The 14,197-nt window shown below is 48.4% G+C and overlaps 1 protein-coding gene across 1 annotated transcript; it reads left to right on the top strand.

The window, feature by feature from the left end:
- The first annotated feature begins 12,020 nt into the window (after positions 1-12,020).
- On the top strand, positions 12,021-13,703 carry LOC114226172 (uncharacterized). The gene has a single exon (XM_028126109.2). It carries the CDS (start codon positions 12,021-12,023, stop codon positions 13,605-13,607), a length of 1,587 nt encoding a protein of 528 aa, XP_027981910.2. The 3' UTR covers positions 13,608-13,703.
- The last annotated feature ends 494 nt before the right edge of the window (positions 13,704-14,197 follow it).

Below are 14,197 nucleotides of genomic sequence, written 5' to 3'. Positions count from 1 at the left end.
CTCAATACCTTGACTCACTTCTTTTCCCTCAGGTTACTACAGTTTTACATTTTTCTCTGGTTGCAGTGAATGTTTTGCGGAGAATTTACAGACCAGTCTCATTTTTCACCTTGATAAATGAGATGACATGTCCTCTATTATTTTTTAAGATTTTATTTATTTATTTGACAGCACAAGCAGGGGGAGTGGCAGGCAAAGGCAGAGGGAGAAGCAGGCTTCCCGCGGAGCAGGGAGCCCGATGCGGGGCTCGATCCAACGACCCTGGGATCATGAACTGAGCTGAAGGCAGATGCTTAACCAACTGAGCCACCCAGGCGCCCCTGACATGTCCTTTACTCGTGATGCTTATAGGATATTTATCTGAACACATGGCAAGCAGACTAAGCCAGGACCCAGTCCTAAGGCAGACTTCTACATCTCAGGGTTTATTGAAACTTGGTATTCGCTATTAATCCATATTAGGCAAAAAAAAGTATATAATCATACTTTATTTTTAATAGTTTAGGACTCCAGGGGCGCCTGGGTGCCTCAGTTGGTTAAGTGCCTGACCCTTGGTTTTGGCTCAGGTCATGATCTCAGGGTCCTGAGATGGAGCACGGGGGCCAGCTGTGCCCTCAGTGGGAGTCGGCTTGAATATTCTCTTCCTCTGCCCCTCCCCCCTCAAAATAAATAAATTTATTTTATTTTTTAAGATTTTATTTGACAGAGAGAGAGCACAAGCAGGTGGAGCAGCAGTTAGAGGGAAAGGGAGAAGCAGGCTCCCCGCAGAGCAAGAAGCCGAATGCTGACTCTAGGATCAGGACCCCAGCCGCGTTAAGACTCCCCAGTAAATAAATCTTTTTTAAAAATTCTGTTTGTAAATCAAACAAGTGATACCGGACTTTGGACGTCCAGTTAGTCTCAACCTAGGGTGCTGTCTGACGTGAGCAGGCGTATGAGATGCCTTGGCTGTTTGGCCCCCATCTATTAAAGGTATTAAGGGTTTTCAAGTCCATCCCAAAGCGTTACACAATTTTGTTTTCAGTTAACATAGGAATTCCGTTACCTTAGGGACATCACAGCATTTTATATTGAAAAAGTCACTGGGGACGCATCAAAACCCTGACTGGAAATAAATTTACTAGCAGCGTAGAACTTGCACCTGCAGATTTTAAGGGCTGCCCGGGACCCATGGACCCGGTTTGCCGACCTCCAGCGGGGGGGGGGGGGGGGGGGGGGGGTGGCAAGGGCGGGGCTCCCGGTGTCAAAGGTCACCCGTGAAACCCGAGCTCCCTGGGCCTCCCACGCGGTGACGTCACTGTGGAGTGTCTTTGTTCTTAAACAAAGAGCACAGGTCCACGGTGACCTCGACCCCAGACCTTCCGGCCCAGTCGGCTCCTGTCCCGGCTCCACCAAGGGGCGCTCCGCGGGGGCACTGAGTCAGACTTCCCGGCCCAGCAGAAGAACGCGGGCGGAACGCCGAGCGCCCGGGCAGCCGCCAGAGCCGCCGCCGCGCCGGGAGGAGGTTCCGCTCGGCGCGCGCGTCCGGAGCGGACGGGTCAGCCACGTGTGTCCGGACGGCCTGTCACTCAGGTGCAGAGGCGTGGCCATGGAGAACCGTCCAATCGGAACGACAGGGGCGATTCTCGGAGAACAATCAGGGACTCCTGGGTGGGGCCCGGAGAGCTAGCCAATCAAGGAGGTGGGTCCCGAGCCCTGCCCAGTCAGGGGCACCAGAGGTGGGTCTCGGAAAAGTATCCAATCGGAGGCCCTGGGAGAGGGAGGTCCCCGAGCGCCGTCCAATCAGGCGCGGGGGCGGGCGCGCTCGCGGCCGCGTGGACGTGGCTCTGGGCCGGCCCGGGCGCTCCAGCACACCTCCCCCGCGCGGCCCCAGGTGTGCGGTGCGCGCTGCTCTCACCTGCCCGGCCCCCGGGCCCGCGGGGAGGACGCCCGGAAGCTCGGAGCCGGGCCGCGAGATGGTGAGTGCGCGCGGCCCGGGTCGAGACCGGGAGGCGCTGGTTCCAACCGGCCGGAACCGGCTTCCTGCGGCCGCGGGCCCGGGGAGGGGGGGGGTCCCCGCCCCCGGGGGTCCCGACCCGAGTCTCCGCCCTCGGCCGAGGGCTGCGGGACTCTCAGTCCTGGGTCGGCTCCTCCCCGAGGACAGCCTCGGGGTGGATTGGGGTGGGCGGCGGGCGAGGAGTGTGGGGAGACCTGCAGGGGTCCTGGGCTCGGGGGACCCCCTGGCAGGCCCTCGGCCCCAGGCCACCCCGACTCCGGTTATCAGTCCCGGAACCAGGGTCCGGCTGGACGCTGGTGTTGCGGGAGAGGAGAAGCGGTTCCTGCCGCTAGGCTCTCCACCCGGGGGGCTGGTGTTGTCTCCTGCACGCACCGCGCGGGGGCCCCGGGGCCGGCGCCCTTTGTTCGGGGGACACTTCGGGGGCGCTGGGGGCGGGGGGCCCGCGCTGTCTGCCGACCGCTCGAGACCCTGGAGACACACGCCCGAGGGCGTCCCCTTGAAAAGCTGTATTCACTTAGCGGAGCCTCAGTGTTGGAGCAAATGTCCAATCCATTTAATTGATGGAGCGTGAAGGCGAAGAACTATTTTCAACGGAGTGAATTTCGGAAAAATAAGGAAATGTCTTGCGTTCCGTGTGTAAATCCCTCCCAGCGTGGAGTAAGTTTCTCAGGTCAGTTCCTTTGAGTGGGGACAAACGGAATCCCAGGGCCTACCCGTGAAAGCCCTTCTGGGGAAAAGCATGTCCCCGAAATAGAGAAAAAGTCCCTTCCGATGCGGCTTCGGAGAAACGAATCCCTTTCCCCAAAGTGTGGGAGGTCAGCTGGGAATTACAGAGATTCCTCAGTCTGTTCTTTTCCTTGGCAGCGTGGAGAATTTGTGACGCTGGGCAGTACTGTTTCCTATTATCTGTAATGCACTTTGTTTTAAGCTACAGTACATTGGCTAAAGTTCACTTATAAGTAAGCACCTTTCTCATTTAGAAATCAGATTGTCACTGTCGCGCCCTTCGGGGGCTGTGCGCTGTGATTCAAGTCTCCCCATAGACTTGGACCCATCCATTTCGGCGGTGCCTCTGTGAATCTCACCAGGGCAGGAGTGTCTTTGCTTTCAAATCCTTGCTGTGTGTGGGCAGCCTCCGCCTTGTTCTTTAGAACATTGTGCCTGGTTTTGGACATTCATTCTTCCTATTAGGTTTGCAAAATTGGTATTTGTCTGGACCCCCCTCCCCCGCCCCCCAAACCACACTTGGTTTATGGATTTAATGGGATTTTTTGAAGATGCTAGGTCTGTCTTGGGGGGGTGGATATCTTAGTAACAGTGAGCCCCCCCCCCAAGAATGTGTGCCTTCTTTCCATTTGTTTCGTTTTGGGTATTACCCTTAATGTTTTCAAATTTTTCCTTTTGGGTTCTTTCATAGCCTTCATTTTACTTATTTAATACTAATGAAATTTGATCTTTACCATAGTATGCATTACCTTTTTAAAAATATATTTTCCAACTTGCTGTTGGTATTAATTAGGTAATGAAAGGGTGCCTGGGTGGCTCAGTCGGTTAAGCGTTTGCCTTCCACTCAGGTCATGATCCCCGGGTCCTGGGATCGAGTCCTGCATTGGGCTCCTTGCTCAACGGGGGGTTCGCTTCTCCCTCTCCCTCTGCCGCTCCCCCTGCTTGTGCTCTGTCAAATAAATAAATAAATAATCTTTTTAAAAAATTAGGTAATGAAGTTGGGTTTATACTGAAGTTTTATCCTGGATTCTTATTAAAAATCTTACTCTGTGACTGTCATTTCTGTTCCATAGGTGTCCTGTATATATAGTTTTTAGATTTAGACACAAAGGCAAGTGTTTCTTTTCTAGTATTCTACCTTTGTTTATCTCCTGGTGGTACTGATGGGATCTCCAGTATAATGTTGCCTAACAGTGAGGTGCTGGGCGTACCTGATTTCTACCTAATTGTTTTGGAGAAAACAGTGAGCTTCATACCATGTATATATTCCTTGTTCTGATTTGAACATTTTTTATTGGTTTTCCCTTATCAGGTTAAGCATGTTAGTTACCATCATTTCCCGATGGTAAGATTTTTTTATGTATGGCTGTTGAATATTATAAAACGGTTTTTGGCAACTCTTAGGATGATTACAGGTAAATCATATGAATAGATTTCAGAGTTTTCTATTGTGTAATATAGCATCAGCTCAGGAAAATGCAAATGACCGAGGTACAGCTGACAGATACCTTAAAAAATAATCCTCTGTGAAATGAAATTCAACCCTAAATGTAGAACTTTCACACCGGACAGCCCACTTGGAGTGATCCCCAGGGTCAGGTCCCCTCACTCTCAAGACGTAACTAGTATGTGGAAGTATATAGAGACTTATATGTATATTTATGGTTCTGCATATTGTTATATGTGTGTACTTATATGTATTTTTGAGCAATTAGGTATCCATTTGCAGTACAATCTCAAATGGTTACTTTTCTGCTCTCCTTTACTCTGCCCTACAACCAGTCATTCCCACGTGTCAATGTCAATAACAACTCCGATATAGATAAATGTACATACAAACACACACATAAATATACACATATCGCTCCTCATCCCCTTGCTGTGGCACATTTTCCATAGTACTTATATTTGGTTTGCTTATTTATTATTTTCCTCCAAGAGAATTTAAATCCACAAGGTTCAGAATTTTTCTTTTGTTCAGTGCCGGTACAAGGACCTGTGTAACTGCAACCTGAATGCATTTCACTCCACGGAAGAGCTAGAAGTCGGACCCTCAAACAGAGCAGTCCTGCATGAGACACAGGGCTTTGCTGGGAGCAGGAGCACAAGGGTGTAAGAGTGGAATGAGCTTCTCCGCAGTGCCCTGCAGGCATCGGTGTATCTCCTTACCACCTCGGGAGACACCAGTCACAATAGTGGAACCACTGTGAGCTGTGTGTACAAGTGCGGGTGTTCGAGGAGTCTGTTCTGCATTCCCTCTGCTCTGAACCAGTGTGCCTGTCTGCTTTGCAGAGTTCCTAGGAACACATGAGCTAATGTGCACAAAGCTTTTTGCAAAGTCTTTTGCATATTTTGGGTTCTCAATGCACATTTTTTATACAGATTTTATTTATTTATTTATTTGACAGAGAGCACAAGCAGGGGGAGTGGCAGGTAGAGGGGCAGAGGGAGAAGCAGACTCCCTGCTGAGCAGGGAGCCTGACATGGGGCTGGATGATCATGACCTGAGCTGAAGGCAGATGGTTAACCGACTGAGCCAACCAGGCGCCCCCTCAGTGCACATTTAAAAAATTAATGTTGTGTTAAAGCATTTGATGGTTTCCAGCTGGGTGTGTTGGGAGTCCCTATCTCCCTAGCTCTTGGGGCAGCTATAACAAAAACGCCATAGACTGGGTGCTTATAAACAATACACGTTTGTCTCTCTCAGTTCTGGAGACTGTGAAGTCAAAAGTCAAGGCCCTGGCAGATTTGGTGTCTGGTGAGGCCCTTCTTCCTGGCTCATGGACAGTGGTCTCCTCACTGTGTCCTCCTGTGGAGGATGGGGCCAGGGCGCTCTCTGGCATCTCTCATAAGAGCACTCGTCCCATTCACGAGGGCTGCACCCTCATGACCTGATCCCCTCCCAGAGCCCCCACCTCCCAGTACCATCACACTGAAGTTAGGGTTTAACATGAATTTTGGGGGCACACAAAAACTTTCAGTCTATAGCGGTCCTCAAGACTACCATTCAGTTCAGAGGTTCATAAGGAGGACTCCCAGGACCCAGCATGTAGTTGTGTTCACAGCTCTGATTTATTATAGCGCAAGAATACAGAGCACAGTCGGCAGAGGGGAAATGTCCTGAGGAGACCAGGTGCAGAGTTCCAAGGGTCCCCTCCACTGACATCACACAGGCTATGCTGAGTTCCCCCGGCAGCCGGGCATGACGGCACATGTGGAATGTTCTACCAGGGAAGCTAATGAGAGACTCAGTTAGCAGGTTTTTTAATGGGGGCTGGTCATGGAGACACCATTTGCCTAGCATGGACCAGGATTCCAGACTCCCAGAAGGAAAGCTGGTCTTCAGCACAAGACATGGTTGGCAGAAAAAGACAAGGAGCCTCTCCTAGCAGTGTGGTGGGAAGCCTCCCCAAATCCACATTCCTATGAACCAGCCAAGGGCCAACCTCGGAAGCAGGACTTTCTAAGGATAAGGACGCTGAGGCCTGTTCAGTTGTCATTTCTCAACAGCACATTCCTTTGGCCCTTGGACAAGACCTCCTTAGAGCAACATTATCATCAGTAGTTCCAGCTGGGTGAGACAGGTCTGTAGTATGCCCTGTAGGGGGTCCTGGATTTGCCCAGTTCAAGTAAATCCCATTAACCAGAAAGGTAAAGGTCTTAGAATGTTAGGGGGCTTCATCGTCAAAATTTCCGTATTTTTTTTCTGTATTCTTTTCCACCTGGCCTCAGGTGTCCGTTCCTGTAGGTTGCAGCTGACCTGAGTGTCTCCCGGGGATAAGATGGTGTCCTGATGGGACGTGCATGAGGCAGCCCGGTCAGCAGGCCCCCAGCAGGCTGATTTTAAGTAATTCGGTCTGGTCCTTGTTCGGACGGACTGCCTGCCCACATCACTAGCTTGTCCACCTCGCCAGTGTGGATGGTGTCTGGGGGTGATCTGCGTGGAAAGAAACAGACGTGAAGGGCTTGATTTCAGGTGGTCTTATCGGAGAACGAGGCCTTCCTCACTGGCAACTGTAAGTGACCCAGACGGACCACCCCAAGGTTTTCATAGCTTAGGACCTTGGGGAAGTGTCCTAAATCTTCACTATTCCCAGAATCAGAGCTTTGTGGAGCTGATACCAGCTTCTGGATCAGTATGGTGTGCGCTAAGGCTGAAGCCTCCCGTTGTGGACACAGTGGAATGTGAGCTTGTGGTCAAGTTCAGGCAGTTCAGAATTCAGCATTCCCCAAATCACTAGGGGCCTTTCTTAGCAGCAGCAAAGCCGAGACACTGCAGGGTCAGAAAGTTGTGTTCCAAGGTGCAGGGATGACCTTCCCCAGCCCCCGCTGTCTCGCGTCTGAATCCACAAGAGCCACTGCTGGGCAGTCGTCAGTCTGACGGTCATCAGAAATAGGGTTTCGTAAGAGCCCTCTGACGAGCTGACGACTTGCACTTAAAATTCCCAAAGTGTATCTCCGGGTAGAGATTGCCTGTCTCTTCACTGTTTCCCTCTTGTTTTGAACCTCCAGTAGGTAAAAACTCAGTAAAAAATCATGTGTTACAGTCGTTTCTAGGACTTAGAGTGTAACTTCCACTCCCTGCACCGGTGGCAACAAACAAGGGGGTCGTGTCCTCTCAGCACTTTATTCTCTGCACTGATGGGGACGGTCCCTCTGGTGTTGAATGAGATTACGCGCGCATCCGCCTGCGTCAGCTTTTATCTTAGGTGCACGTGCAGTAACGAAGCAGAACCATTTTAAGTAAAAGATCCCCTTCCCCTTTTTTCCTCATCACAATTTTTAAGAAGATTTCATTTGTTTATTTAAGAGAGAGTGAGACAGCACAAGCAGGGGGGAGGGGCAGAGGGAGAGGGAGAGGGAGAAGCAGGCTCCCCGCTGAGCAGGGAGCCCGACTCGGGGCTCGATCCCAGGACCCTGGATCATGACCTGAGCCAAAGGCAGATGCCTAACCAACTGAGCCACCCAGGCGCCCCTCATCACAAATTCATTCAAAGCCTGTGTTACTTTTGTAGGGTTCCCATAACAAATTGCCATAAGCTGGGCAGCTTAAAAACGTATTCTGTTAGCGTTCAGGAGGCGAGAAGTCCAGAAGCAAGGTGGCGGGAGGATTGTGCGTCTGCGCCTTGTGTCTCGCGGCTTCTGGCGGCCCCCGGCGTTCTGCTTATGATGGTGGAAATCCATCTCTGCATCCCATCTTTATGTGGCCACCTTCCCCACGTGTCTCCGGCTTCCTATGGCATTTTCCTCTAAGAAGGCCACCAGTCGGCTTGGATTGGGGCCTTTCCTAAAAGCCTCGTCTTAACTTGGTTACACTTGCAAAGATCCTGTTTCCAAGTAAGGTCACATTCGTAGGTCTGGAGGGTTAGGATTTCCACATACCTTTTTGGGAGACACAGTTTGAGCCACAGGGAGCCCTAGTAGTAAATCAGCGTTTACAGGGGTAACGTTACAGCTGCCAGGGAAGGTGCTGGCTCGAAGGTGCGTGTGGGTCAGGAGGCTGTGGCAGCCCAGTAGCAACGAGGTAAGAAGAAAGGATAGAGGGGCGCCTGGGTGGCTCAGTTGGTTAAGCGACTGCCTTCGGCTCAGGTCATGATCCTGGAGTCCCGGGATCGAGTCCCGCATCGGGCTCCCTGCTCGGCGGGGAGTCTGCTTCTCCCTCTGACCCTCTTCCCTCTCGTGCTCTCTATCTCTCATTCTCTGTCCCTTAAATAAATAAATAAAATCTTAAAAAAAAAGGGTAGAGGATCCCTGCCCACTAGGCCCTTGGTTTTTTGAAAGTTTTGCTCCAGCTCTAGACGCTGATTTAACTATTTTTTTCTCCCAGTGCAATGCAAACTTTTCAAATTTTTCTTGCCCATCCATAGTTTACCTTGGTAACTTGGGGGCCCTTTCTCCTCGTGCCTGGAGGAGTGAACAAAAATCAAAGACCTCACCAAAGCTGTGCTTTGTTTTTCTTTTCTCCCTCAGAGAGCGTGGCCAGAAGCAGCCAGTCTATCTGGCACACCAGGCCTCCTGGAGCTGGACCCGCCATTTTTAACCTCTTTTTTTAAGATTTTTTTATTTATTCTTTTGAGACACAGAGGGAGGGGGAGAAGCAGGCCCCCCGCGGAGCAGGGAGTCCAATGTGGGGCTTGATCCCAGGACCCCGGGATCATGACCTGAGCCAAAGGTAGATGCTTAACCATCTGAGCCACCCAGGTGCCCCCCCCGCCCCCATTTTCACCTCTTGTCAGCTCTTGCTTCACAGCTCATCTGCTCGTACACATCACAGACAGACGACTGAGCCCCCTGGGCTCCAAAGCTTTGCTGTCTCCCCAGTCCCCCTCCTCTTCCCAAACAGTGCTTTTGCTATATTTCAGTGAGTCAGGGGTGTTCTAGCAGATTCCACCTCTGATGCCAACTGTGACTGGTGTCTCCAAGACCACCCTTGTGTCCTGCTAGTCAGACCCCCACAACTTAGCTTATAGTTTTACTCATGACTGTGATCTGTCACAACAAAAGGACACCTAGCAAAATTAGCAGAGGGAACAGGCATATGGGGAGAAGTCTGAGGGAAACCAAGTATAGGTTTTTAAGAGTTCTTTCCTGGCAGAGCCACCCAGCGTGCATCCAGCAACAAGTCATGGCAACATGGAATATTGTCTACCAGGGAGACTCAGCAGAGACTCAGTGCCTGGGGTTTCTGCTCCAGACTCCCAGAAAGAAGGCGGGTTCAGTATTAACAATGTCATGGGCACAGTGGTTTAGCCACAGTGGGTAATATCAGTCAGGGTGGTGGGAAGCCTGAAACCCAGTCTCCCAGACACCAGCCTTGTTGGGAGGTGTGTCTAAGGATAAGGCTGAAAATGACGCTTTCTGCATACTAGGTGTGGGGGTTCACTGGAAGAAGCACTACAGATAACGAAGAACACTTCAGCTGACTTGGGAACCTCCCGTTGGTCCCCATTCCAGTAATAGGGGTTTTCCTGTTACTCTGCTACCCTGTTGAATAGGTAAATTCTGGCATCAGAATCGTTGAATGAGTATTTTCTCGTGCTCATGGATGTCTGTGGGTTGAGGAACTTTTTAAAAAATCCAGGTTTAAGGGAAGCATGCAGCTCAGTGGTTCCTGTGCTCTGGGGGGGGGGGGGGGCTGACATGCTCATGTGCCCAACAGGGACACGTAGGGACATGGAAAGAGAAATTGAGAGTACGACCTGAAGGATGATGTTGGGGAACCGCTTCTACCTGGAACTTGATATGCGGGAGGGTTTCCTTTGTAGGAGGGCACTGCCTAATCCTTTATGTATTTTATAATCTTGGGCAAACTCACTGTCAGATATTTTTGACTTCAGTTAACTCCTTTGTAGGGTGGGACTTTTAACCTTATCCTCAAGGTCAGCAAGAATACTCTACCGTGGTTCTGGTGGAAAGAGCTGTTTTGTCGTCATATTACATTTGCCCCGTGTGTGTGTGTGTATGGGTTTGTGTAGGGCAGGTGCACTGAGACTCAGGAGTGCAGGGAACGCACCGAGTTCTCACGTCGGTGTCCTCTTTCCTGAGCTCTGACTTCTCGATAACTTTCTATCACATTCCTGTATTACACAAATATATTAACAAGACTTCTCCAAAGGAATTTTATCATTTAGCCAGCAGAAACAGTCTACTTATGGCCTGGAGTTCTTTAAGATGATATGGTTAGCTGGCCCCTGCTGCAGGTGGATTCCAGTAAGCCTCTTGGGTTTGGTGAGGGAATGGAAGGAAAAGTTCCCAGTCCTTCAGTATGTGCTTATTTCATAAAACCTCACCCAGGTTTGACCTGATTCTTGATGTGGTGTTTAGTGATGTGGCGCATAATAGGGAAGGAGCCAAAGTAGTTTGTGTCACAAGGGATCGGTGGGTCTTAAAATGCAAATATTTGTGTCATTTGTAGAGCATTTCTGTGAATTCTCCAATGCGGTCTGAACCCTTTGGTAAAAGAAGAATGAGACTTGATTTGGTTGCAGTAAAAGTGTAAAGATAGGTTCAGTGTGTGGTGGAGCTATTAAATTTGTGAGGATGTGAGTGTGGACAGAGTAAGAGTCATAGAGTAGAGGTTAGGTGACCACAGAGTCTTGTCTGAATTTCCTATGAATCGAATCCAGTTACTCAGTGAGTCTCAACTTTCCTTCTGCACATCTGTTGGGTGTTGTAGGACTCAGTGGTCTTTGAGGATGTGGCCGTGGACTTCACCTTGGAGGAGTGGGCTTTGCTGGATTCTGCTCAGAGGGAACTGTACAGAGAAGTGATGCTGGAAAACTTGAAAAACCTGGCCTCAGTGGGTAAGAATGACCTCATTCCTTCACTTAGTCTTTTAGAGAACAAGCATTTCTTGCACATCAAGACTGTTTCCAGATTTGGATTGTGGAAAGGGAATACATTATTAGTAAGACCGACAGGGTCACAACCACCATAGAGCTAGAATCGAATAGTTTCTGCATGAGAAGGAGAATCTCTGCATTAAACTTATTATTACTTTTTTAATCTCTACTGCTCCCTGTGTGTCATCAGTGAATATAGATTTCATGGGTCATTAAGGAGCCCAGTGACGTTTATGTAATCTTGTGAGAATTCTGTGTTTACTAAATTGCTTACCACCTTGACCCCTTGTACTTGTTATTGGTGAAGTCTTGTCCCAGCTAAACTCCTCAGTGTCATTTTGACCAACACGTACCTTCTTTCTTTAAAACTTGTTCCCTTTTTGCTTTCAGATGATGAGACTCAGTTTAAAGCCAGTGGGTCAATTTCTCAGCAGGATGTTTATGGGAATAAAATATCCAAGGAACATAAAATAGCAAAGTTCACCAGAAATGATTCCTGGGCCTCTGTTTTAGGGGAAATTTGGGAAGAATTTAGCACTGAAGATCAGCACACAAAGCAGGGGAGACATCTGAGGTGAGTTGTACTCACAAGAAAACGCAGTGTTCCAGGGGAGAATCTTAGTATGTCATGAAATTGAAAAAGCAAAGCAAAGAAAACACCCATAGGAGCCTAGATCACTTTGTTTATTCCCTGAGAATTTTTACAGAAAGATTTCCTTAAATATGTTGAGTGTTAAAAACATAATTCAGTTGAAAACAATTAGGAGGAAAAGCCACATTTAAGAAACACCATTTTCATAATTCCTATGGTTGAATTCCCTTCCATGATACTCAGTTTATTCTGCTTTGTCAGATAGAGTAGAAAGCCTACACAGTCACTGAAATTGACGAAAATGTAATCCTAATACTTATTAGTAAAATAGTGAGAAATCATTAATCAAACCATTGATGATAACATGCTTCTCATTCTTCACAGAAATCATGTGGTGGAGAAACTCTCTGAAAGTAATGATCAGTGTGGGGAAGGCTCCAGTCAGATTTCAAATCGTAATCTGTACCAGAAAACTCATACTGGAGTAAAAGAGTATGGATGTAGTGCACATGGAAAAGTCTTTGTGCCTCATTCGTCCCTCAAGAGTCACCTCGCCGCACACACTGGATACAAACCGTATCAGTGTCAGGAGTGTGGGCGGGCCTATAGTTGTCGATCACAACTACGAATGCATGTGAGGACCCACAACGGAGAGAGAACCTATGCGTGTAAATTATGTGGAAAAACCTTTCCTCGTACTTCATCCCTCAACCGGCATATAAGGATCCATACTGCCGAGAAGACTTACGAATGTCAGCAGTGTGGGAAAGCCTTCATTGATTTTTCAAGTCTTAGTAGTCATGTGAGAACTCACACTGGAGAGAAGCCGTATAAATGTAAAGAATGTGGGAAAGCCTTCAGTTATTCCTCAACTTTTCGAAGACACATGATAACACACACTGGAGAGAAGCCCTATAAGTGTCAGGAATGTGGGGAAGCCTTCAGCTATTCCTCAACGTTTCGAAGACACGTGATCTCACACACTGGGGAGACACCACATAAATGTAAGGAATGTGGAGAAGCCTTTAGTTATTCCTCAGCTTTTCGAAGGCACATGATAACACACACTGGAGAGAAGCCCTATGAATGTAAACAGTGTGGGAAAACCTTCATTTACTTGCAGTCCTTCCGGAGACATGAAAGGATTCACACTGGAGAGAAACCCTATGAATGCAAACAATGTGGGAAAACCTTCATTTACCCCCAGTCCTTCCGAAGACATGAGAGGACTCATGGTGGAGAGAAACCCTACGAGTGTAGCCAGTGTGGGAAAACATTCAGCCATCCCTCATCCTTTCGAGGACACATGAGAGTGCACACTGGAGAGAAACCTTACGAATGCGATCAGTGTGGAAAAACTTTCAACTGGCCCATATCCTTGAGAAGACATATGAGGACACACATGAGAGAGAAACCATATGAATGCAAACAGTGTGGGAAAGCCTTCAATTTGTCTGCTTGCTTTCGGGAACACGTGAGAATGCATCCTGGAGAGAAATCGTATCAATGCAAGCTATGTGGGAAAGCGTTCTATTGCCACATATCCTTACAAAAACATATGAGAAGGCACACCGCAGAGAAACTCTACGAATGCAAGCAATGCGGCAAGGCTTTCAGTTGGCCTGAACTTTTACAACAGCATGTGAGGACACACACTGCAGAGAAACCCTATGAGTGTAAGGAATGTGGGAAAGTCTTCAAGTGGCCATCGTCTTTGCCGATACATATGCGAGTGCACACTGGAGAGAAACCTTATGACTGTAAGGAGTGTGGGAGGGCCTTCAGTTGTTCCTCGTCCTTAAGAAGACATGTACGAATACACACCACAGACAGACACTGCCTAGGGGATGCGGGAAATTCTCCTGCAAAGGAATTCATGCCTCATGTGTCAGGAAATCCACACCAGGAGAGAAATCTTATCAAAGCTGTAAATATGGTACTGCCTTTGTGAGTACCTCATCAAAGTGGACCTTTGGGGTGTGTATCTCCAGTTCTGTTAGAGATAGCTCTCCAAGTACTCTTTCAGCTGTCATTCAAGTTTTGCAGGTGGTGTTTTTTCCCTACATTTCCATAAATAAACCTGCTGTCTTTATGGTTTGTTGGACTCATGGTGATTTGAAGTGTATTTTTAATATGTAGGTAAGTTTTAATTTCTTTGAATTCTTGAAGGGGTTTTTGGAACAATAGCATTTTGGTATTTGTTGGGATTTTCTTACTAGCTTAGTGTGGCAGATACTGGATATTACCCATTATATGTTTTCTGCCTTACTGAGAATCTATTTATTTTGGCCAGAGGAACCTTACTGCATTTTCTTTACAAATAGTTTGCAGACATTTGTAATTGTGCAGAGTTCTTGAAAAGCATAGTCTCGTGTGAATTGTCATTTTCAACCCTTTCCCTTTGCTCTTTGTCCTTGCTTGTGACTGGAAATTGGACAGTAGGCTTTTACTGAAAAGCTACTTTGTGACCATGAGCTATAGGATACGGAGTTTGAGGTGGTTCCTCTACATTGTGTTGTCAATGTGGGTAATGTTGGGAAC

The sequence above is a fragment of the Eumetopias jubatus genome, unplaced genomic scaffold, assembly GCF_037043125.1.
Source record: "Eumetopias jubatus isolate StellerSeaLion01/CBP00866 unplaced genomic scaffold, mEumJub1_p1.0 scaffold_1, whole genome shotgun sequence".
Taxonomy (NCBI): Eukaryota; Metazoa; Chordata; class Mammalia; order Carnivora; family Otariidae; genus Eumetopias; species Eumetopias jubatus.
Note: the sequence above shows the minus strand (reverse complement) of the source record. Positions and strands in the feature narration are given on the sequence as shown.

Coding starts and splice junctions, on each gene's coding strand:
- LOC114226172 (XM_028126109.2), top strand. CDS start 12,021: ATGCTTCTCATTCTTCACAGAAATCATGTGGTGGAGAAACTCTCTGAA.